Source organism: Hibiscus syriacus, unplaced genomic scaffold, assembly GCF_006381635.1.
Source record: "Hibiscus syriacus cultivar Baekdansim isolate YM2019G1 unplaced genomic scaffold, ASM638163v2 tig00111098_pilon, whole genome shotgun sequence".
NCBI lineage: Eukaryota > Viridiplantae > Streptophyta > Magnoliopsida > Malvales > Malvaceae > Hibiscus > Hibiscus syriacus.
Window position 1 is genome coordinate 516,112 of NW_024062983.1, and position 22,536 is coordinate 538,647.

General features: G+C 37.0%; 1 protein-coding gene and 3 pseudogenes across 1 annotated transcript; 3 read left to right on the top strand and 1 right to left on the bottom strand.

Moving 5' to 3' along the window:
- The first annotated feature begins 3,802 nt into the window (after positions 1-3,802).
- LOC120153150 lies at positions 3,803-6,514 on the top strand (annotated as a pseudogene).
- Positions 6,515-7,549: 1,035 nt separating this feature from the next.
- Positions 7,550-9,397, top strand: LOC120153149 (fructose-bisphosphate aldolase 1, chloroplastic-like). The gene is made up of 6 exons (XM_039165148.1): positions 7,550-7,766; positions 7,876-8,145; positions 8,250-8,359; positions 8,489-8,579; positions 8,667-8,936; positions 9,019-9,397. Exons 1-6 carry the CDS (start codon positions 7,596-7,598, stop codon positions 9,295-9,297), a joined length of 1,191 nt encoding a protein of 396 aa, XP_039021079.1. The 5' UTR covers positions 7,550-7,595; the 3' UTR covers positions 9,298-9,397.
- A 677-nt stretch (positions 9,398-10,074) lies between these two features.
- Positions 10,075-11,086, bottom strand: LOC120153096 (annotated as a pseudogene).
- A 5,746-nt stretch (positions 11,087-16,832) lies between these two features.
- On the top strand, positions 16,833-22,043 carry LOC120153117 (annotated as a pseudogene).
- Positions 22,044-22,536: the final 493 nt, after the last annotated feature.

Below are 22,536 nucleotides of genomic sequence, written 5' to 3' on the forward strand. Positions count from 1 at the left end.
TTCAAACCATATTTGGAGGCAAGTGCTTTCCAGTTCTTACTCCTACAAACTTCTACAACATTTTTGCCTTTGTTTTGTACCCCAAGACAGCTGCAGCAGTCGATACCCCCAGAGAGAATGAATAATCACCATATTTAGCAATACATTGTTTGACATCAAATTTCTCCATCAAGGATCGACATAATTCCCTCCAAATTGGTCGATCCCCTACTCCTATCAACGATCCAAACCCCATTTCCCCCCAACACATTTAACTGATCATTCTCTTTAAGGTGTTCAATTAATGAATTCACCCTTTTTATGCTTCATCTTGTCGACACTTCATACATATTTTAACAATATATAATGTTATTGTTCATATATATCTTGTATCAACGTATTTACATGTTTAATGAATACCTTCTTTTCATGTGCTTTTATCCGTTCTTTGTATTCTTTACTATCATTCCTTGACTGTGTGATGTAAGGTTCCTTTTCAGCATCACTCATCGAATTCCATTTCGACCTCACATCTTATGTCACCTAATATTAAGCATAAACATTTCTTAATCAATACATTAACGCTAAATAATACTTAATGTCAATTTCATTTTACATACCGAACCGTTGTGTGTGCCATTTTCCTTCATCCTTTTGCATTCGGCCATATTGTCAACATTTAAAATTTGTAATCAATTTAAAGTTTTTAAATACTTTAATCAAATTACCATTTCAACAATAATAACATAAATACATTGATACTTACTAGAAGTACATATATCCACCTTTTGGTTACTTTCCACCTATTAACTTCATTTTTCCTTCATACATCAGTTTGCGCAAATCAAATCAAATACTGCTTACATACACTTTATTCAATATACAAAAATCAATAACCATTCTTTGTGGTAAAATAGTTGGTCTTCAAAAGAATTTGAATGTCCACTACAACAAGTGTCGGCACATTTATACAACATATAATATCATTTTTTCATATAATATTAAATAAAAGTATCGATATCGGTCCCAAATGCTTCTTTACTTCGAAAACCCCAAACAATAACACATAAAAACCATATTTTCGATTACTGTAATAATAAAAAACTAGGATTTCAACAACGTACCTTTCAATTCGATTGCAATAACAAACAAACAAAACTTCGCCGGAGAAACGCCTTCTGAAATGCAACAACAATTATGCTTCGATTTCAAAAACTCTATCTATTTTCAGAGGAAATTTAGTTATGTCTTTATTTTTACACCGGATATGTTATTTATATTTAATCGATACAACTACCTAAGTGTCGATACTTTTATGTCAAATGTCGATACTTTCGATAGGATATTTACCTATTTCTTTGAAAGTATCGATAATTTATTACGCGTACTTATTAAAGTATCGACACTTTCAACATATCTGGTAGCGCTTTACCGATTTTATCATTTTAGACCGGTTTTGTCATATTTTACCTGTTATATTACTATGGATCGATACATTTTTAAAAGTATCGACATTTTGTAGGTGCTATAACTTCTCTTTTAAATTCCAAAAGTGTCGATACTTATATTAAATTATCGACACTTTCAACATATCCGGTATCTTTTACCGATTTTGTCATATTTTTACCTGTTATATTGTTACGGATCGATACATTTTTTTAAAGTATTGACACTTTATAGGCGCTATAACTTCTTCTCTTTTAAATTCCAAAAGTGTCTATACTTATATTAAATTATCGACACTTTCAACATATCTGGTATCGTTTTACCGGTTTTGTCATTTTTAGACATGTTTTGTCCTACTTATTATATTGTTATAAATCGACACTTTGTAGGTGCTATAACTTCTTCTCTTTTAAATTCCAAAAGTGTCGATACTTATATTTAATTATCGACACTTTCAACATATCCGTTATCTTTTTACCGGTTTTGTCATATTTTTACATGTTATATTGTTACGGATCGATACATTTTTTTAAAGTATCGACACTTTATAAGTGCTATAACTTCTTCTCTTTTAAATTCCAAAAGTGTCGATACTTATATTAAATTATCGACACTTTCAACATATCCGGTATCGTTTTACCGGTTTTGTCATTTTTAGACATGTTTTGTCATATTTTTACCTGTTATATTGTTATGGATCGATAAAGTATTGACACTTTATAGGAGCTATAACTTCTTCTCTTTTAAATTCTAAAAGTGTCGATACTTATATTAAAGTATCGACACTTTCAACATATCTGGTAGTTATTTACCTGTTTTGTCATTTTGAGACTGATTTTGTCATATTTTAGGCTGTTATATTGTTATGGATCGATACATTTGCATAAAGTGTCGATACGTTTTAGGCGCTATAACTTCTTCTCTTTTAAATTCAGAAAGTGTCGATACTTATATTAAATTATCGACACTTTCAACATATCCGATATCGTTTTACCGGTTTTATCATTTTGAGACCGATTTTGTCATATTTTTAGTTGTTATATTGTTATGGATCAATACATTTTTTTTAAAATATCGACACTTTATAGGCGCTATAACTTCTTCTCTTTTAAATTCAGAAAGTGTCGATAATTATATTAAAGTATCGACACTTTCAACATATCCGGTAGTTATTTACCTGTTTTATCATTTTGAGACCGGTTTTGTCATATTTTTAGCTGTTATATTGTTATGGATCGATACATTTTCATAAAGTTTCGACACTTTTTAGGCGCTATAACTTCTTCTCTTTTAAATTCAGAAAGTGTCGATACTTATATTAAATTATTGACACTTTCAACATATCCGGTAGCGTTTTACCGGTTTTGTCATTTTGAGACCGATTTTGTCATATATTTACTTTTTATATTGTTATATATCGATACATTTTTCATTTGTATCGACACAAACCGACAAACTAAGTTTGTCGGTTGCTAAATTTTTTAATATTTCTTCATGATTTAGACCTACTACATTATTATTACTCAATATTTCCGGTAGCGCTGAACCCATTTTGTTAAATATATTATAATGTATCCGATAATACCGTATATTAGCTGTATATTAGCCTACCTTTTCTGAGAGAATCCCAAAAGGATGGGCCCCGATGCATGAGATATCATCTTCATGGTCGAGAGATGTTAGGTGTTGACTCTATGGTTTAAAAGTCTTCTATTAAATCATAGAGTTGTAAGTACTAATGAAAAGAAGCAACAATAGTTGGTTAGGAGTAGGATACCCGGCTCTCACCCAAGAGAACCGGGTTTAAGTCCCGGCAACGGAAGTTTTAATACGGATCTTCTATCAAACATTTGAGAGCGTACTGGTATTTGCTGTTTTTTTAGGTGGAAACTACTATTGCTATGACTGAAAGAAAAAATAAGCAGAAAAAACATTAGATCAATTTCAGGTTATTAAGCTAATTTTCTGTCTGCAGCATCTTTCTTGTGTATTGCTGTCCTGTCCTAGAAGTGCACTGCCACGGAGTGAAGTTTCTGAAGTGAGATATGGGCAAATCCATCTGGTCTCCAATGACCATTACCTTTACAGATTAGCAATGTAGAAACCATTGCATCTTCTTGTGAGGCAAAAATATAAAAGTAGAACTTCATTTTCATTGTGCCATATCTTAGTAGGAGCAAAAGAAAAATAAAAAAAATTAACTTCCGTTGCCCGGACTTGAACTCGGGTCTATTGAGTGAAAGACAAGTATCCTAACCAACTAGAATATAGAGGATTGTGATTGTTTTAAAATTTTATTTATATACCTAATTATTTTGTCATTTTTCGAGGGTGGAGTTGGGAAGTAGGGTTTTAGTTATTTCCCCAAGCTTCCCACAGTATTTCCCTATCTATTGCAACACGTTCTAGCTCGACCGGACTTTGTATTTCAGTAATCTCGAGAAAGGTAGGTTTTTCTCACCAGTATCATTCACGCATTTATATTGTAGCCTCTGAATGCCCACTGGTTAACACTGAATAATCTGGTAACCATTCTTACATTTATTTGGCCCTTAAGTTCTCCCAATTTTTGTGGAAAAAGTTAATTGCTTTCCAGCCGCTTTTAATTGTTGAAAGTGAAGTTGCAGACTTTCCTGCGCTTTTAGCTGAATTGTTGTTGAGTTGATAAGGGTGTGTTTCCGATTAGCGTTTTGATTGTTTATTCTTAGCGGTTTTCAAGCTACCCCATGGATAGGGTTACAAGAAAATGAAACAAAATTTTCTATTGAGACGTTTTCAAGGACGATAAATGAATGAATTCATATTAGATTCAATGTAATGGGGTACTTTTTATTTACAGAGGAAATAAAATAGGCAATGTTAAGTTTTGTTTTATTCTTTATTCAATTTAAATTGCCATCTAATGTAGCTTATTGAGAATTTTTCTTTGACAAAAGCCGATTGAGGTATTAAAAAATGAGCGTCTCTGGGCTGACCGGATGTCCCTCAAGATGTTGTCTTCGGCTACCTGACAACAATCAAGGGTTGGTAGTATGCAGGCAAGTTTTCGCTATTCCGACTGCTGGCAAACCAAATGAGAAATTTGGAAATCTTCGTCTTGCAAGGTAGAGCTCTGGTAACATGAATTAGTAAACTAAAGTTTGGTTACATGATACTGTGGTCTTTTTCCTGTTATGGTGCAGGAATAGGTGGACAGCTTCTATCAGAAGGTGGAAGATGCAGAAAACTCATTTGGTCAAATGTGCAATGGATGCTTCCTATGGTGATTCGGCTAGTGAATCGGGTGGTAATATTCGTTACAAGGGCTGTAGAGCTTTTATTTTGGGGTTGGGTGGGTGGGTGGGGGGATATTATTGTTTTGATTAGCTTTGAATATGCATTCGTGCTATTTTAAGGTGTTTTTGTTGCAAGTTGAAGCAATTAGAAAAACCTTCTTGCTTTATTAATTTTTCCTTGAAGAGATGCTGCACATTTGTAAAGTTTAAACTAACAACTGTGTTGCATTGATGTTCATTTGTTGTTTCTTTGGAGTTATTGAAGGCAAATGGTCTTTGTGAGCATATGATATTCAATTAGTCACTGATATCTGATTTTGGATTCAAGATTGAAAGTTCTTTGTAATTTGGAAATACCATATGCTTAGCTTCAGCATTGCGTATATTCATTGGGCATGGAGCTAGTTTAACCTTGACATTGTTGGTTTCTTAATGAGCTTGGATGCACCTGTGATGTGCATTTACCAGGAGCCTATAAATTTCAGCTTGCTTATGGAGAATTGTTTCACTGAAGTGTGCTTGTGGAGAATTATTTTACTGAGCTTTCTTATGTGTTGTCAAAAGCATTACCTTATCGAATTTATTCATTAACTGCCTTTGCAGGATCAGCTATATTTCCTAGAATTAATGTTCGGGACCCATACAAACGGCTAGGAATAAGCAAGGAGGCTTCTGAGGATGAAATTCAAGGTGCACGGAACTTCCTTATTAGTAGATATGGGGGGCATAAACCTAGTGTGGATGCAATTGAAGCAGCCCATGACAAAATAATTATGCAGAAGTTCTATGAAAGGAGGAACCCAAAAATTGACATAAAGAAAAAGGTCCGGGAAGTCAAACAATCCCGGGTTGTACAGGCCGTGACAAGCAGATTCCAAACTCCAGCCACCAAGGTCATTGTAAAAACATCATTAGCATTTTAGTGCTTGGGGTTCTCACTGTTCTCTTCCCAACTGAAGAAGGCCCAACCCTTCAAGTAGCTATATCATTGTTAGCTACCTTCTACTTCATACATGATCGATTGAAGAGCAAAATCCGAGCTCTACTTTATGGGTATGTGATGACATTTCCACTGTTAACCTAAATATGATACGGGATCCCTGATATCTCTTTCTAAGGCATTTCCTCTTAGATTTTCATTTTTAGTCTTCATATAATCCTGTTTCTTTTATCAGCCATTACATATACTACTTGTCAAGAAGATGAATGTTCCTAACCAGATCCTTCCAAACTATATGATGAATAATTAGCACCCTACTTCATTCTATTCCTTATGATATCCCTCTTTTAATCGTTTTTCTTTTGGAACTCCTTTGCTGGTAAACCCTGAATTGTAACAACATTAACAGGCTTTTGTAATCAATTTATTTCTGCACTGCAGGGCTGGAGCTTTTATATTCTCCTGGTTGATGGGAACCTTCTTGATGGTATCTGTGATTCCACCTATTCCTATTCCTATTCTTAAGGGTCCGAGGAGTTTTGAAGTGTTGACATCATTGATAACCTATGTGCTACTTTGGGTTTCTTCCACATATCTTAAGTAGTGCTAGAGCATCAGGTTTCTTATTATAGACTCCCAATTTTGAAGTAGTGGATAACCACAGATTTTCTTGGTGTTAGCTCCTTGATCATGTTATATTAGCTTATGAGAGCTGTCATATTTCTACTTTGGACATTAATGTTAATTGTGCTGAACGTATGACCAAGAGCACAGTTTGCTAGAAAAAAAAAAGATTTGTGGATAAATTACTTTTGTTGTCTGGTAAAAGATGTAAAACCAGTTCAAAGTAAAGACAGGCTGTTGATTTTCTGAACTTTGGTTTCTTACATGAGGTTTTCTTTCCCTTGTTCTATTCCCTGTAATTGCGACTATGACTCTAAATCGTCATGGAATCTTTCTGCATCTCTCCTCTTTTTAAATGCTCAGAGAATTTGTTTGCGGGGATGGAAATTAGAAAAAATGTGACATCATTTGAACTGCAATGATTCCTATATTCCTCTGAAGGAGATTTTCTCCTCCACAATTGAAGGCGTCTGCTTCTTTATTTATTTTGTAGCATTTTCCATAGGCATACAGCCAGATATCTTGACTACGGGGCCGTTGATGTTACGACAGAATTGCTTGGTCATAAGCTCACTTCTGCAACTTGAGGTGTTCAATGAGGCTAACATTGATTCTATTGCATCATTCTATTTCATTTCTTTCAAGTACTGTCCTTGTTAGAAAAGTTTGCACCTTGTCTTATGGCTGCAGAATTAGTGGCTACTGGTCGATGCCTTAAGTTAACTCTAGGACACCTCTTGCATTGAAATACGATGAGTATTTTTGTTGCATACAGGATACGTACACGAAACAAAGGGACAGTTATCACTTTAGACTGCCATTTATATATGTTCATCTTCGCTTCCGATCGGCATGTATTGTAATCAGGAGAATGTATTAATACTTGATTTCTTATTAGAAAGAGAATGAATGCATCAAACTTGTTCCGAGCAGGAAGTTAATTTATTGCTTCATTTGGAGGAAAATATAAATATTCCCATGTTAACGACACTTTAGGGTAGTCGAATTTACGTCTACATGTTGCCTTTTGGGCGAGTTTAGCATTGGTTTTGGTTTTACAAATTTAAGAAAATTCAACCTATTTATTTCAAGATAAGATTTCCACAATATATGCATTCAAATCCCCGACCTTATATCAGTCACACCTATGCCGTACCAAGTTGCCACGTAAGCATCCCTCATGTCGGTTGATGATTGGCCTACGTATAACAGCCTCAAACAAGATATCTCTTGGCAAGTGCTAGGAACTATAATTTGTAGAATTGAAGCCTAAACGTTGTGCCGGAAAAGCTTGAACTGAGAGACAAGATAAAGCATTGAAAATACAAACAATGGCCTCTGCATCTCTCCTCACGACTTCACCTATTATAGACAAGTCTGACTGGGTTAAGGGTCAGACCCTTCGCCAACCTTCGGCTTCTGTTGTGAGGTGCCACCCTGTTGCACCGTCTGGACTCACCGTGCGTGCTAGCTCATATGCCGATGAGCTCGTCAAGACTGCAGTAAGTGTTATATAATTCTAATAAGTAATACCTTCCACAACATGCTTAAAATATATGCCGATGAGATTGTCTCGAAACAATGATTTTACCGGTTGTTGGGTGTTTGTAGAAATCTATTGCTTCTCCGGGCCGTGGAATTTTAGCCATGGATGAGTCCAACGCTACCTGCGGGAAACGTTTGGCTTCGATTGGGCTAGAAAACACAGAGGCGAACCGTCAAGCCTATAGGACATTGCTTGTTTCGGCTCCTGGCCTCGGCAAGTACATCTCTGGTGCCATCCTCTTTGAGGAAACCCTCTACCAAACCACGATTGATGGCAAGAAGATGGTTGACGTTCTTGTTGAGCAGAACATAGTCCCCGGTATCAAGGTCGACAAGGTAAGCCTCATGCCCCATTTGTGGAGGAACATCTCTTCTCTGTTTTTAATTCTAAGTTGTATGAAGTATCTGTTACTTAGAGCTTGAGAGTATGAATGCTACAGGGTCTTGTTCCACTGGCTGGCTCAAACAACGAGTCATGGTGCCAAGGTCTTGACGGCCTCGCTCCACGTTCGGCTGCATACTACGAACAAGGAGCTCGTTTTGCAAAATGGTAAGATTTTATCCTTTTGGCCCTTCGGATATTTTTCAGTTTCCCATTCGCATTTCCCTTGTGCTATCCATACAGCCAAGTGATATAAGGATTATGTACTTACATAATTCATTCATTCTGTTTTTATAGGCGTACTGTGGTAAGCATTCCCAATGGACCATCTGAACTTGCTGTCAAGGAAGCAGCATGGGGTCTTGCTCGCTATGCTGCCATCTCTCAGGTAAGATGAACTTGAGTTTTATCACTAAACAGTCTCAACTGCAATTTCTGTTGCATTAGATAATCTTTTGGATGTTTGGTCATGCAGGACAATGGACTGGTTCCAATCGTCGAGCCAGAGATTTTGCTTGATGGTGAACACGGAATCGGGAGGACGTTTGAAGTAGCCAAAAAGGTATGGGCTGAGGTTTTCTTCTACCTTGCCCAGAACAATGTGTTGTTTGAAGGTATCCTCCTCAAGCCAAGCATGGCCACTCCTGGTGCGGAGTGCAAGGACAAGGCTACTCCTCAACAAGTTGCTGATTACACCCTCAGCCTCCTCCGCCAAAGAATCCCTCCGGCTGTTCCCGGAATCATGGTAATTGGTAATAAAACTCAGGTTTTGACATGCTTAGTGGAAACTTAGAAGCTAATGCTTAATTGGTTTTGTTTTATGGCAGTTTTTGTCTGGTGGGCAGTCTGAAGTTGAGGCTACCTTGAACTTGAATGCCATGAACCAAACTCCAAACCCGTGGCATGTGTCATTCTCCTATGCAAGAGCCCTTCAAAATACATGCCTGAAGACGTGGGGAGGCAGACCTGAGAATGTGAAGGCGGCTCAGGAAGCGCTGCTCATCCGGGCAAATGCCAACTCTCTTGCTCAACTCGGAAAGTACACAGGCGAGGGAGAATCGGAGGAAGCCAAGCAAGGAATGTTTGTCAAGGGTTACGTCTATTAGCTCGTCCATATCTTTCAAAAGCTACTTGCACTGAAAATTTAACTGGAAGAGCAGCCTACTGATCTTTCCATCATTATAAGAATCTTTTTGTTTTCTCCTTGTTTTCTGTTATAACGAATTTGATCATATCTTATCCTGTAATGGAGAGTCTTACAAGTCCAGAAGTTGCTTCGACATGTGCTGTTGACCTCCATCCTATCTGTTATCGTTATCAGTTTGTTTGCCCATACATAACTAAATTTAGAAAGAATGGCAGGTTAGAGATCAGTTCTTTGCAGTGAATTACATTCTTTTGTTTCTGGTATGAGCAACGAAAGCCTTCTGAAAATTTTACTAAACAACTATTCTAGTTCATGGAGAAGTGAATTAAGTTGACCAGCTATGGAGCAGTTAACAGAAGGACAAATGAGGTCTCCCCAGGCTTCAGGCTTCCTAGTAAAATTTAAGCAAACAGAGACCAGGTCTGCTTATCATCGTCACTGCCACTGAGAACATCGGTTTATTGTTCCTTCAGACAGACATCAGATCAATTTTGCAAGGATAAGAGAACTCTTTGTTGTATAGACAAAATTTAGACTATAGTTTTATCCCTGAATATACTTGTGTAATGTAGGTGCACAAAATGTTGCATCAAGTACATTTTTTGACAATAAAACCGGAAAAACTTGCAGGAACTAAGACAAGCACTGAACTAAGACATTTGAAGGATGACAGTTTCACAGAATGAAACAAGTTCTGTTTTGTAACAAAAACAAAGCAGCAGTTGGGTTTTTTTTTTTCAATTTTAATACAATCAAAAGCCTCATTTAGGCTTAAAGGGAATAGATATATTACAAAGGGATTACAACACTCAATCCCACAAACTTATTAAATACTTTAACCAATACCCAACTTGTTCATGCAAACCAAGACAGGAAACTATTGTAAGACCTGTGAAAACAATTGAGGCATAGGATAGCAGAGAAAAGAAGGTGAAAGTTGTTCACAATTATCATTCCTCCGGTGGAATTTCAAAACGACATGTTGAGCATTTCCATGCTCAAGCTCTCCATCATCGCGTTTTCCATGAATCCGCACTTAGTTGTTGCAGACTTGATGAAACTGCTTAGCCTTGGCTTGATTGAGCATGAAGAAAGGGGAACGATCGGAATGTTCTCGCAGTTGCAGAGCTCAACCATGTAACCATGGATCGTGGAAGAACACCTGCTCAACCTTGTTCCCTTCCTCTTCGACCAAGGCCGTGACATACTTCATTCCCATGTCTTCCAGCCTCCTTAAGACAAGGTCACATCTGTACACTGTCATCAAAAACCGAAAACTTGTTATTGCTGCAGGTGCAGGCTTAGTTGCTGAAAGATTCAACATGAATTCGTATACTATACCTGGAATGATATGTGATTATCTTTAGGATTAATCGGTTGTGGTTCAGCGATAGTGTCGAAATCTTCGATCGATGGATTCTCGATTAAGTGTATCCCAATGCCGTAATTATACAACCTGCATAACATCAGTTGTTTAGTTTCCTGTTCCATTGAAAACTGGATTTATTGAAGAAAGGGCAGAGCAGAAAGCTTACCAAGCTCCATTGAACTTGAAAGATGAAGGGCGTTTGATGGGAACAAAGCCCAAAACTTGTTCATAGAACCGCATTGAATCCCAAACCGATCGACAACAATGAGACATGATTCAATGACAGAAGTGGCAATGCCTCAAATTTATTTACTTCCTCAGTGTCCATGTTCTCATCTTATACTTTGCTTCTTCCTCTTTCTAATATCTCCACTTTGCATGATGACTAGGTTACTCTGCCTTGTGCTCCTTTATAGAGAGAAACACAAAACACCCCATTTTCTAAAATTCAAATTCAAGTAATCATGAGGAACTTTCCTGGCAAATTCTCTTTACTTCTCAATCAGATACATAGACATTACAAGTTTTTTTTCCTAATGTTCCTTTCACTCCAGATCAGTGTTATATACTTTTTGGTTTGAAGATTTTTGTGTGGATTCCAAGTAGCTAGTTACTGCTTTAGAACGCGTTTTGTACGAATCATTCATCTGCAGAATTGCAAGAAAAAAAAACAAAGCTGTGTGGTTGAGCTTGTAGCCTAAGCTCTTTAAGGTTAATGTTGAATTAGCTGCTAAGATCACATGACAAATCTATTCTATTATGATTCATTTGCGCCCAAAGATGGTGATTTTGAAACCTTAACCAATTTTCTTTGCGGTTTTAGTGTTTCGAGGAATCCTAAAGACAGGAAGTTACAAAGTTCCAAAAAGGTAAGAAATTTCTTTGCTGCTTCCCCTTGACAACATGACAGTATCCAAAAGGCGTAGGTGGAAGCTTAACACTTGAAAGAGAAACACCCCTCCATGAAATCATTAGGAACATTTTTTTCCAACGTGCTTGCCTCATGCACTGTTTTAAATTGCAGTGGCACAGCTGTGATGGTTTGTGCGTGAGTTGTGCAAGTAAGAAATACAAATAGTGATAGTTTGGGCGTAAGCTAGCAGCAGTTAATAATACCAATATAAGAGAAACAATTAAAAAACAAAGTAGACCGGCTCAGATCAACCCTAAAGCAGGAAGCTAGATCCACTAATGAGTAGCGACAGTGTCATGTTGAAGAGGAGGATCAGCAAAAATGATAGGAGCTAGGATGTTAACCCTAGCACTCTTGGCTAAAGTATCGGCGACCTTGTTTCCGTCCCGACGAGCATGTTGAATTTTAATAAACCATTGGCGATGACGGAGGTTCAAGAAATACTCTTTAAGAAGGTGATAACCATTGTAGTCGTTCCAAAGAATGCGAAGAGCTTCTAAACTGTCAACTTCAAGAATTTGCTGAAAACCAGCATCTCAGGCCTGATCAATGTTGACGTGGTTAGTAGTTACGTTGGTTAGGTAGTGGTTATTAGTTAGTTTGTTCAATAAGTCGGTTATGTTAGTAGGTTATTTACATTATTAGTTGTATAAGTAGAGATGGTAAACGGGTAGTTTCGTGGATTCCGCATCGCACTAATTCTAATTAGGGCGGGGATGGGTATAATTTTAGCGGGTAGTGGGCGGGCGTGGATTTAGAAAGTGATACCCGTCGCGGGTAGTGGGCGGGTAATGAGTTTGAGATATTACCCGCCCCGCATCCGCTCCGCATTCGCTCGCCTGCCCACTTTCTATTATATATGTAGGTAGTAGTGAATTTAAATTAGAGCGCTCTCAATTGAAAGAAATAAAGAATGATGATTGTAATATTAAAGTATCAGATGTCACAAGTATTACCTGAAATTTTAAAATGTTGTGTCAAAGAACAAAAACATTATGTGTTTGTCATTTATGTTTCTAAACTTTAATTATGTCTTTTATTATGGTGTTTATGTATTTTAAGATTTATATTAACACTTAACTCAGATAATCCTTTAGATTATTTTATTATTTCTTAATGAACATATTTTTTTATGTTTGTTGTTTATATATAACTTAAGTTTGCTTTCAGGGGGTCTAGACGGGTACGTCACTAGTAGATAGTGGGTATGAGGATGGATTTGAGAATGTACCTGCGTGTGCGGGTGTGAATTTGAAAATTTGCACCCATCATGGGTATTGACGGGTGGTGGATTGAAAAATATTAGGTGAGTATGGAGATTGGGTATCTGCATCCGACCCACCCATTTGCCATCCCTATATATAAGTGATGTACAACAACCTAATATAAGGATAAGAAAAATCGTTACCGGAAATATTAATAATTTTTTAATATTTTCGGTAGAACGTTACCTAAAATATAATTTTTTCTACCGAAATATTAATTTTACTACCTAAAATAAATATTTTTAATATTAATATTTCTAATAAAAAAAATAAAATTTTAGGTAATACACTATCAAAAATATTAAAAAAAATATTACCATTTTCAATATCGAATGTTCTTTATCTTGGATTAGGCTGCCTTTTAGCCCACGCGTTTTGTTTCGTCTTAGTTTTTGGCCTGATTGTTTTGCCTGAGGGGTCTGTGTGTTTCCCTGATTTCTTTTTCCCTTTTTTGTCTCGATTTCTAGGATTTTCTTCTTTCTTCTTCTCGTCTTTCTGTGTCCATTTTCTTGATCTTTGTCATGGAGGCTCTTGATTTCATTCACCGCTGTATCTACATCCTGATACTCCGGAGATGATGCTCGTATCTCATTAATTGGTTGGTTTGGAGAATTATAGCGTCTGTAGTCGGTCGATGAAGATAGCACTGTTAGCCAAGAACAAGTTGGGGATGATCGACGGTTCTGGTGCTCGTGAAGTTTATGAGGTTTCGCTGCTCTCACAGTGGGATAGGTGTAATGCTGTGGTGCTTTCGTGGATCTTAAATTCAGTAAACAAAGAACTCTCGGCGGGGATTGTGTTTGCATCTAGTGCAGAGCTTGTTTGGCAGGATCTCAAAGACCGTTTTGATAAAGTAGATGGCTCCAGAATCTACTTCTTGCATAGGGAAATTGCAATGTTACATCAAGGGGATTTGGTTGTAATCAAAATCAGGTTTTTATGCTGCTATTGAATGAAAGACTCCTTCTCGATCCTCTCTTCTCTTCTAAATTCCTAAATTCTATTCCTAAAGTGACAATCTTCGTATAGCCAAATGAACCCCACCTGATTGAGCTGCTATACGTCTTCCATTGAATACAACATTATTATCGCTATGTTTCTTTTTGTGTATTTCTCTCCTGGACCGCATAAACCAGACACAAAGAGAAATACAACCAACAAGTAGCTAAAAAACAAAACAAAGCAGAGCCTAAAACAAGACCAAAAGCAATGGCCTGCATCCGGGGAAACAGAAGCATATGCATTGTTATCCAATATTATACAGCTTGAATACCCCATTTATAATTCAGATTATCAGTTAGGCTTTCTTTCAGACATTTTTTAAGGTAGCCCAATTATTAAGTAAGTGTTGTTGCTGAACTTATATGGTTGTTGCAATGTTTTCACAGTGAAAAGATTTAAGCTTGTTAATGATTAATTATAGATGTGATTTTGATAATCTAGCAAACAGACCCCATCTTGTCGGTGGAGTTATTAGGTTTACACTGCATTCAGATATGAATATTGTTAATTAAATTAAATATCTAAAACAACTATTATTTTCTTTATTTAATCTCGAGAAATATATAGTTGTTTATAATTAATTTGTTAGGTTACATAATTACAAGCAAGTTTTAACCATTATTTTGTCGGTTCATGCTATTAAATTACAGAAGAAGAGATATCTAACAAACCAGAAGGTGACATTTTTGTGCTTCTTATTACAGTTAAAATACTGATTAAAAAGGTTCATCTATTTCTTGGGTTCAATGAATACTTATATATACAACATTCTTTCCCGGAGGCAGAATTTTAAGTTGGGGGTAAACTTGAACCTATAAAATTTTAAGAGTGAATTTGAACTTATAAAATTTTGGAGGGCGAAAACAGATTTCCAATAGAAAAATACATAGAAACAAACTAAAATATATGGTGATTTTATATATTTTAGATTTTCAATTCAAGGAATATATATGATGGGAAGAAAACACACAGTCATGTACCTAATTCAATAATATAGAAAGCATGTGCTAGAAAAGCAAAAAAGAAGAAAAACCAGAAAAGAAAGGAACGAATGGTGTTTTCTGGAGTGAAAAAAGAGATAAAGAGAAGTCGTTTTGTTCTTGGGAGAACAAAAGAAGGGAAGAGCACATGCATGTAGTCTAATTATTTAAGTTGTCAAATCTTGGAAATTATATATAATAATGTCATTTGGTATACCGAATTTAAGGTTCATTTCTGGGAACACAAGGGGGCTCCATTCATCTTTGAAGGAGTGGAATGTGTTGAGCAATGGCTTTTCTCGCCACATGGGGAGATGCTGCAATTATTAATCTCTGGGTTTTTGTTTTTTTTTTGGTCAAAAGGGCCCTATGCTTTCTGTCTTCTGCAGCTTTTGTTCTTGCATGAAGATAAAATTCCATGGACAATTTAATACCATGGATTCAAAGTCAGCACACAAGTGAAGACTTTGCTAATATAAATTAATTGATTGTATTTTTTTTCAACTTTGAATTTCGGTGAACAAAGAAAAAGGAGGAGGTTGGATTGTGAAATTTTATTCTTGTTCTTGACATGCAAAATTATTAATATTATTTTGGTAATAAATCAATAATTATCATACACCATGATGTTTCGCATTGGTAGAATTCTATAACTAGACCCTATACTATACACAATTTGAGGGTTTTCTATCTCTACTCTTAATTTGATCAATTTTAATTTTTATACTTTTCAAATTTGAAAATTTTGACATGAACCCAAAAATACGACTCATGGCTAAATTATAAGAGCTAAACTTATACTTTATGTCTAAGTACTAATATAAATGGCAATTTCAATTGAGGATTAAATATTGTGGATATTTAATATGTTTTCAGTGGATTTAGATAATATTTAAATTTAAATACTAAAATTTAAAATATATGCTTATTTCAATTCGAACTTTGATCATCTTAGTTTCAGTAGATTTAGATTTATAAAGATTGGGATATTCGATAATTTGAATTTTTGAATTTATATTTTTTGCAGCCCAAACATCCAACGTATTACATTATTTAATACGAATTCATGTTTAGATAGTGATGCTCGAATACTTTATGGATAAAAATGAATTTGATTTTTTAGCCATATTTGTGGAAAGAGATTCATATAATTATAAAAAACACAACGATGGACCCTCTGTCATCCCTAAGAATAGACTTTGACATAATAGATTTCACGATTAATATTCGGATTAGGACCTACTTGAGAAATTAAAAAGTATAAGTTTAAAGTGATCAAATTAAATCAGAAGGATTAAACCGATAATTTAGATATAGTAAAGACTAATGGGGGAATTCTACCTTTGCTGTTCAACTGTCATGCATGGAAGTTAAATGTAGAAAGAAGAGAAGAGGTGAAAAGCCGTAATGGTAGATTATAAGTGACCCATCAAGCTTGACGAATCATGTATTTTAGCCCCACCCAAAGATGGAAATCGGTTTTGTTTAGAAAAGCTAGTTCTATCCGGAACACTTGAGCAATAAATTTAATGCAACGACCAACAAGGCTTGGTTGCTAAGCAAATTTGGTACAGCTTTAACTGTAATCTAATCAACTTCTGTTATCAAAAAGCTTTTCTTTTTTTTTTTGGGTGGGGGGGGGTTAATTTAAGGGTTAATATTTTCACTTAAGAGCTGCTTCCAAATCAATTATCAGAACAAAGAAGTAGGCGCCATAGCCACATCAATATCTCCTCACTTCGCTTCGTTGCATTAAAAGACCCAAAACTTCCCACTCAAGAATTGAAGGTCACAAATTTTCTTCTCTTCTACTCTCTCTTCCTTCAATGCAGCCTGGTGGGAGTTCAAGTTTGAAGTGTAGTCGAAATCTTTTCCTGTAATTCTTTTCGTGCTTAAAGGATATTCGACCCGGTTTATTGTGCTCTGCATTTGGAGTTTGGAAATGATATTTATTACGTTGTTTCTTTCAGGTTAAATTTGGAAGAAGAGAACAAACCCAGGGAAGCAACAAAGTTGATATTTTGCAGATGTTCCAAATCCAAAACTGGGGAAAATATCAAACATTCCTTGGAAAATAGTAATACCCATCAATCCCAAGGTAAAAAACTTCTTAATTGTAATTTCAGGTATGTCTAAATAATTTTCCAAAAAGATTCTGTTTTTAAAGAGTGTGAGAATCTGACTTTGACAGTCTGTAAACAGAGTCCATCTTAGAATAGTCCAAAATCTTGAATTGATTAAAAATCAAATTAAATAGTCTAGCCGTATGCTTGTTGACTTGAAGAATTATTGTAGCCGGTGATAAAGGATACGATTTTGTTTCCCTTTGGCCAATTATTGTGTTTACATTGACGTTTCTGAATAAAGATTCAGATGAAGACTGGGGCGGTTTTGTTCTGGGTTGAGGACAATTTACTGAAGGGTGGATTTAGCACTAATCCATGATTAGTTTGTCTATTGCAGGCAAAGTTGGTGGTCCAAATACTAATAGGAGCTTCGTTGTCAAACCTTCTGAATTTGTGATGAGCCAAATTGAATGCAGAAGAGTAAGTGTTAGGGAGCTGAGATAAAGAAAAATAAGCATTCGTTGTTGGTGAAGGAAGCTCAGAGATGGGGATGGACAGTGGAGATGAACAAATGCAAGAACCAGCAAGCTGCAAGGAGAGAATTTCGTTCGGTTCGACTTCGCCCTCTCAGTGAGAAGGAATAGCTAGGCACGATGTATCAGACTGGGAATGCATCATGATAACACATCATATACCGGAACAGCCTTTCCGTTTCCGAGAGATCCATGTACCCAACTGCCTATACATTTGGTAAGAAATCAGATTTCAGTTCATGTATTAAACTGACTTGATTACACCTGCATTAGCTGCAGAAAGATTTCTTTTTCTTTTGAGTCTGTTTCCATAGTAGAATTTGAAATTCCTTTCCTATATAAAATTCTCGTAACTACGGCCTACAGTGATGATTTCATCGCTACTCCTCGGACAATATCATGTCTTAATCGCGGGTATAGACTGTTGCTTGCCTGAGGTGAATTGGGAGAGTGTTATTACCAAGGCCTTGATTCTTGCTAGGAAAATTTATTGGCATTTCATCAGTATGCAGTGACATGAATAGTTTCTCATAGCTTTTCTTTTCGTTCTTTCCGATTCAGGGGTGTGCTGCTGGTTCAGACAGAGTTTTCAGCTCGATTGCGGGAACCAGCAAGTGTATGAAGCAGGAGCAAAGGAAGTTGCTCTTTCAGTGTCATGGTATCAACTGTGAGTGCATCTTAGGTCCTTCCCTTTGCACTCTCTATAAGGCTCTTTGTTGACTCCCCATAACTCATTCTTAACATAAAATGGTTTTCAGCGGCTTAAACCATACTGTATTTCTCTGTAGCACAACGAAAGAGAGTTCATCCTGAAGTTCTCGGCTATGGAAATTTACAATGAATCAGTCAGAGATCTCCTTAGTGCAGACAGTACTCCCCTTAGGCTTCTAGATGATCCAGAAGTGAGTTACAGAGTTGCATACTTTCATCATTTGTTTAGTAGGAAGTAGTTATCTTACACACTATCTCACTAACCGATAGCTGATGCGATAGAGAGGGACGGTTGTCGAGAAACTCACGGAAGAGACACTGTGGGACCGGAATCATTTTAAAGAGCTTCTATTGGTGTGTGAAGGTAACAAATTGTCTCAACAAGTCTCCCTTTAACTAGCTAATGACTGTATTTAAGCATGTGATGGTTATTGGCAGCTCAAAGACAAATAGGAGAGACTTCTCTGAATGAAACAAGCTCCAGATCCCATCAAATTTTGAGAGTGGTATGTTTTCTGTTTCATGGCAACACTACAATACTGCTCACTTGAAAACGATATGATATTCTATTTTACTTATTGATATATTCATGTGCCAACGTCACTCATCAGACCATAGAAAGTTCCGCACGAGAATTTTTAAGCAATGGCAATCAAGTACCCTTGCAGCCACTGTGGTACGAAACAATATATCTCTTCAGTCAGATTTTATTGGACAACAGATACTGGAAAGGAAACTGATGTTTTCAGCCATCTTTATTCCAGAACTTTGTTGATCTCGCCGGAAGTGAGCGTGCATCACAGACATTATCAGCTGGTGCTAGGTTGAAAGAAGGTTGCCATATAAACGGAGCTTATTAACACTCGGAACTGTCATCCGTAAGCTGAGGTTAGCTTATTAAAGTCTTGTTCTAATGTTTGTAGCACTTTGATAATCTTTTTTCTTTTTGGCCAATCAGAATCCTTCTATGGAAACCAGCAACTTTCATTGCTTTCCTGTCCTGCGGTATTGTGGCCAAAATAGCATCTAGTACCACAAAGTTTAAAAAAACTTATCATGGGCTTATTTTTCCCTTCTTTTTCCCTTTGCATGCATGCCCCTGATGTTTATGAACTCGGATCCTGATCCACCTTTACTCAGGGTTACCCTACTTGATGCTTATATTACACCTTGAGCCTCATGCATAAAGCAGTGATTGTAACCATATCTTGTTATATATTTGGCTGCAGCAAGGGAAATGGGCACATTCCTTTCAGAGATTCAAAGCTGACCCGTATACTTCAGTCTTCCCTAGGAGGCAATGCTAGAACTGCTGTCATTTGTACCCTGAGTCCAGCACGAACTTATGTTGAACAATCAAGAAACACCCTCTTGTTTGCAAGTTGTGCTAAAGAAGTGACTACCAATGCACAAGTCAATGTGGTTGTGTCTGATAAAGCATTAGTGAAGCAATTGCAAAGAGAATTGTCTAGACTTGAGAACGAGCTGAGAAATGCACGAACAACTACTGGTTCCTCTGATTCTGCTGAATTGCTGAGAAAAAAAGACCTCGAGATTGAAAGGTTCGATTTGCATTGCACCTCTCACTCTTGCATCATTCATTGAGTAATTTTAGAATGACTGGTGGGTTGTTTTAGTCCATAATTATTCAATTTTCCTACATGTTTCATGGCAGCTGAAGAAAGAGATAAACACGCTGATACAGCAAAGAGAACTTGCTATGTCTGAGGTCGAGGAACTGCGACAATCAGTAAAGGATGAAAGACCCGGATGAAAGCCGGTGAAAATATGCGTATGTCTTAATAATTGAATAATTTGATGACTCTTTTAAGTTCACTTAACCATAACTCCTCTCTCTCTCCTCCTTCACCAGGCAGCTCTAGATCCTCAGTACCCCAAACTGCGAGTGCAAAATTCATGGGACTTTGAACATTCAAACTTGTTACACCTGTTATGGATGTCGGTGATAGGTCCGCCCCTTCTGATAGGCAAAGTTGCAGTTCTGAAGAGAGCTTCCTCCAGCTTCCCGACTTCAAACTGAATATACCACTTCCCGGTTCCTCCCCACATCTGTCACCTAATTCCTAATTTTGTCGGAAGTAGTCGCCTCCAGGACGAAAATGGTGAACTTGTTGATGAAAATTCAGAGGTACCCTGCAAAGTTCGTTGCATTGACTCCGGAAGGTCAAGTATGAATAGATATTCTGAGTCAAATTTGTCGGAATCTAGCCCGAAGAACTATGAAATTATAACACCTCTTCTCCAGGAAAAACAAGGACATTTCAGGATTGATGATACTGGAAATGAAGATCGATCAAAGCAAGAATCTGTGTCATTCCACTTGAAAAACAGTAGCAACCATCCACATACTGCTTTTCCATCTCCTGAAAAACCATATTTATGGGAGCTAAAAGAAGAAATGTCTAACCGTAGAAGCCTGAAATTAACTAGGAGTATAAGTTGTCAAGCGAGTCTGATGACCGCTTTGGCCTCGGAATGGATTGAAAGGCTAGATAACAATGAGAGCACACCTCCCATCGAGAATGAGAAAGATTTCCCTGGAAGACCAGATAGTATCCGGAAAAAACTTTCTGCCTGAAGTATGATCTTCCAAATGCGGGTTGTCTAGAAATGGATCTCAACGTTCTTCAACAAGTGCTACTGAATACAAGCTTAAGCCCCGATAGCAAAAAACGAATCTCAAAGTTCTTTCACGAGTGCTGCTGCAATTGAGCATATTGCTCCGGATGTCCCTGCAGAGGATCAGAATAACACTGTTTCTCTACTTCCATGGGAGAACAGAAGAAACGTCTAAGAAGCAACTTGCTGATCATGAGGTGAGTAAATTACATAATCAAACAGGAGATCCATCCTGAATATGCCATTGTTGATATGTTTTAGAACCGCCTTCTGAATATTATATTTCTCATGCATGACAGGTACAAATCACAGAGCCCATTTTACATGGCAAGGATGTTAAAGACGTTGGCTTGGACCCGATACCAGATAATTGCGGAAGTCCTTCAGCATGGCCTTCGGAATTCAGAGGCTCCAAAGAGATCATTGAACTCTGGCATGCTTGCAGTGTGTCATTGGTCCACAGGACCTACTTTTTTCTTCTATTTAAGGGAGATTCAAAAGATTATATATACATGGAGGTCGAACATAGGAGGCTGTCATTTCTTAGGAGTGTATCGTCCCATGGTAATGAAGTAGTGGAAACCGGACAAGTTCTTAACCCTGCTTCAAGGTATATATGATTTATTCTCATTACTCATTAGTTTGTGGAACATTGGCGATAAATACCCTTTTTAATCGAAAGCGACTTAATTATCTCTACGAATATGTTGTAAACAGTGAGAAGGCTCTACGTCGTGAAAGGCATATGCTGAGCCAGCAGATGCGCAAGAGACTCTCCACTCAAGAACGAGAAATCTCTCCTTAAGTGGGGGATCGGGCTGAACACAAAACACAGGAGGTTGCAGTTGGCTTACCGCTTGTGGACCGACCCTAAAGACATGGATCACATTGCCGAGAGCGCTGCCGTTGTTGCAAAGCTGGTTGGCTTCGTAGACCCAGAGAAGACATTTAAGGAAATGTTTGGGCTCAACTTCGCATCAGGACAACAATCAACAAAAGAAACTATAGTTTGAAACGCATTGTATTGTCTTTCTTATAGTAGACGTGTTATATAAGATAGGTTTCATACAATAACTTCTCTTGCTTGATAATCCCCACTGATATGTTTCATACCTGTTATTGTTTACAAACTTCGATTTTGGGTTTTCTGAGTTTGGTGTTGTTAGTATAGTGCAAGAGTTTGTAAAATCATTTCAAATTTGCTCAATATTTTATCAGAGATTATGCTTTCCTTTTCTTGTCTTTGCATAAGATCACATGGGTCAGTTGTCAGCCATGAAGATTCCATTCCAGGCCTTTGTTTTTGTGTAATAGAACGGTATACATTACGGGATGGAATCTTTACACACAATTCTTCATTAAGTGCGGCCGTTGATCCACCACTGCAGAATTTCAGTAGAGTCTTCAATGGTGCTACCTGGATTCCACTGGTCAATCTCTTTAAATCCGTTGATAAATCGGGCAAAGTAAACGAAAGAACACAAATTTTAACGAGGTTCGACAATGTGCTTACGTCATCGGTGCCTAGGCGGCGCTAGAAATTTTTTTTATTCAATGATAATAGGTTTAGGTTACATCTCTATTTATAATAGAAAACTATGGTATATAATTACAAAATTAACCCTATCCTCTTTACCGGTATATTTATGAGCCATTTTCGTTTCTAATCTAATTAATCCGTAGGAAGTAGAAGAACAGCCTTTATTGGCTGCATCCGGT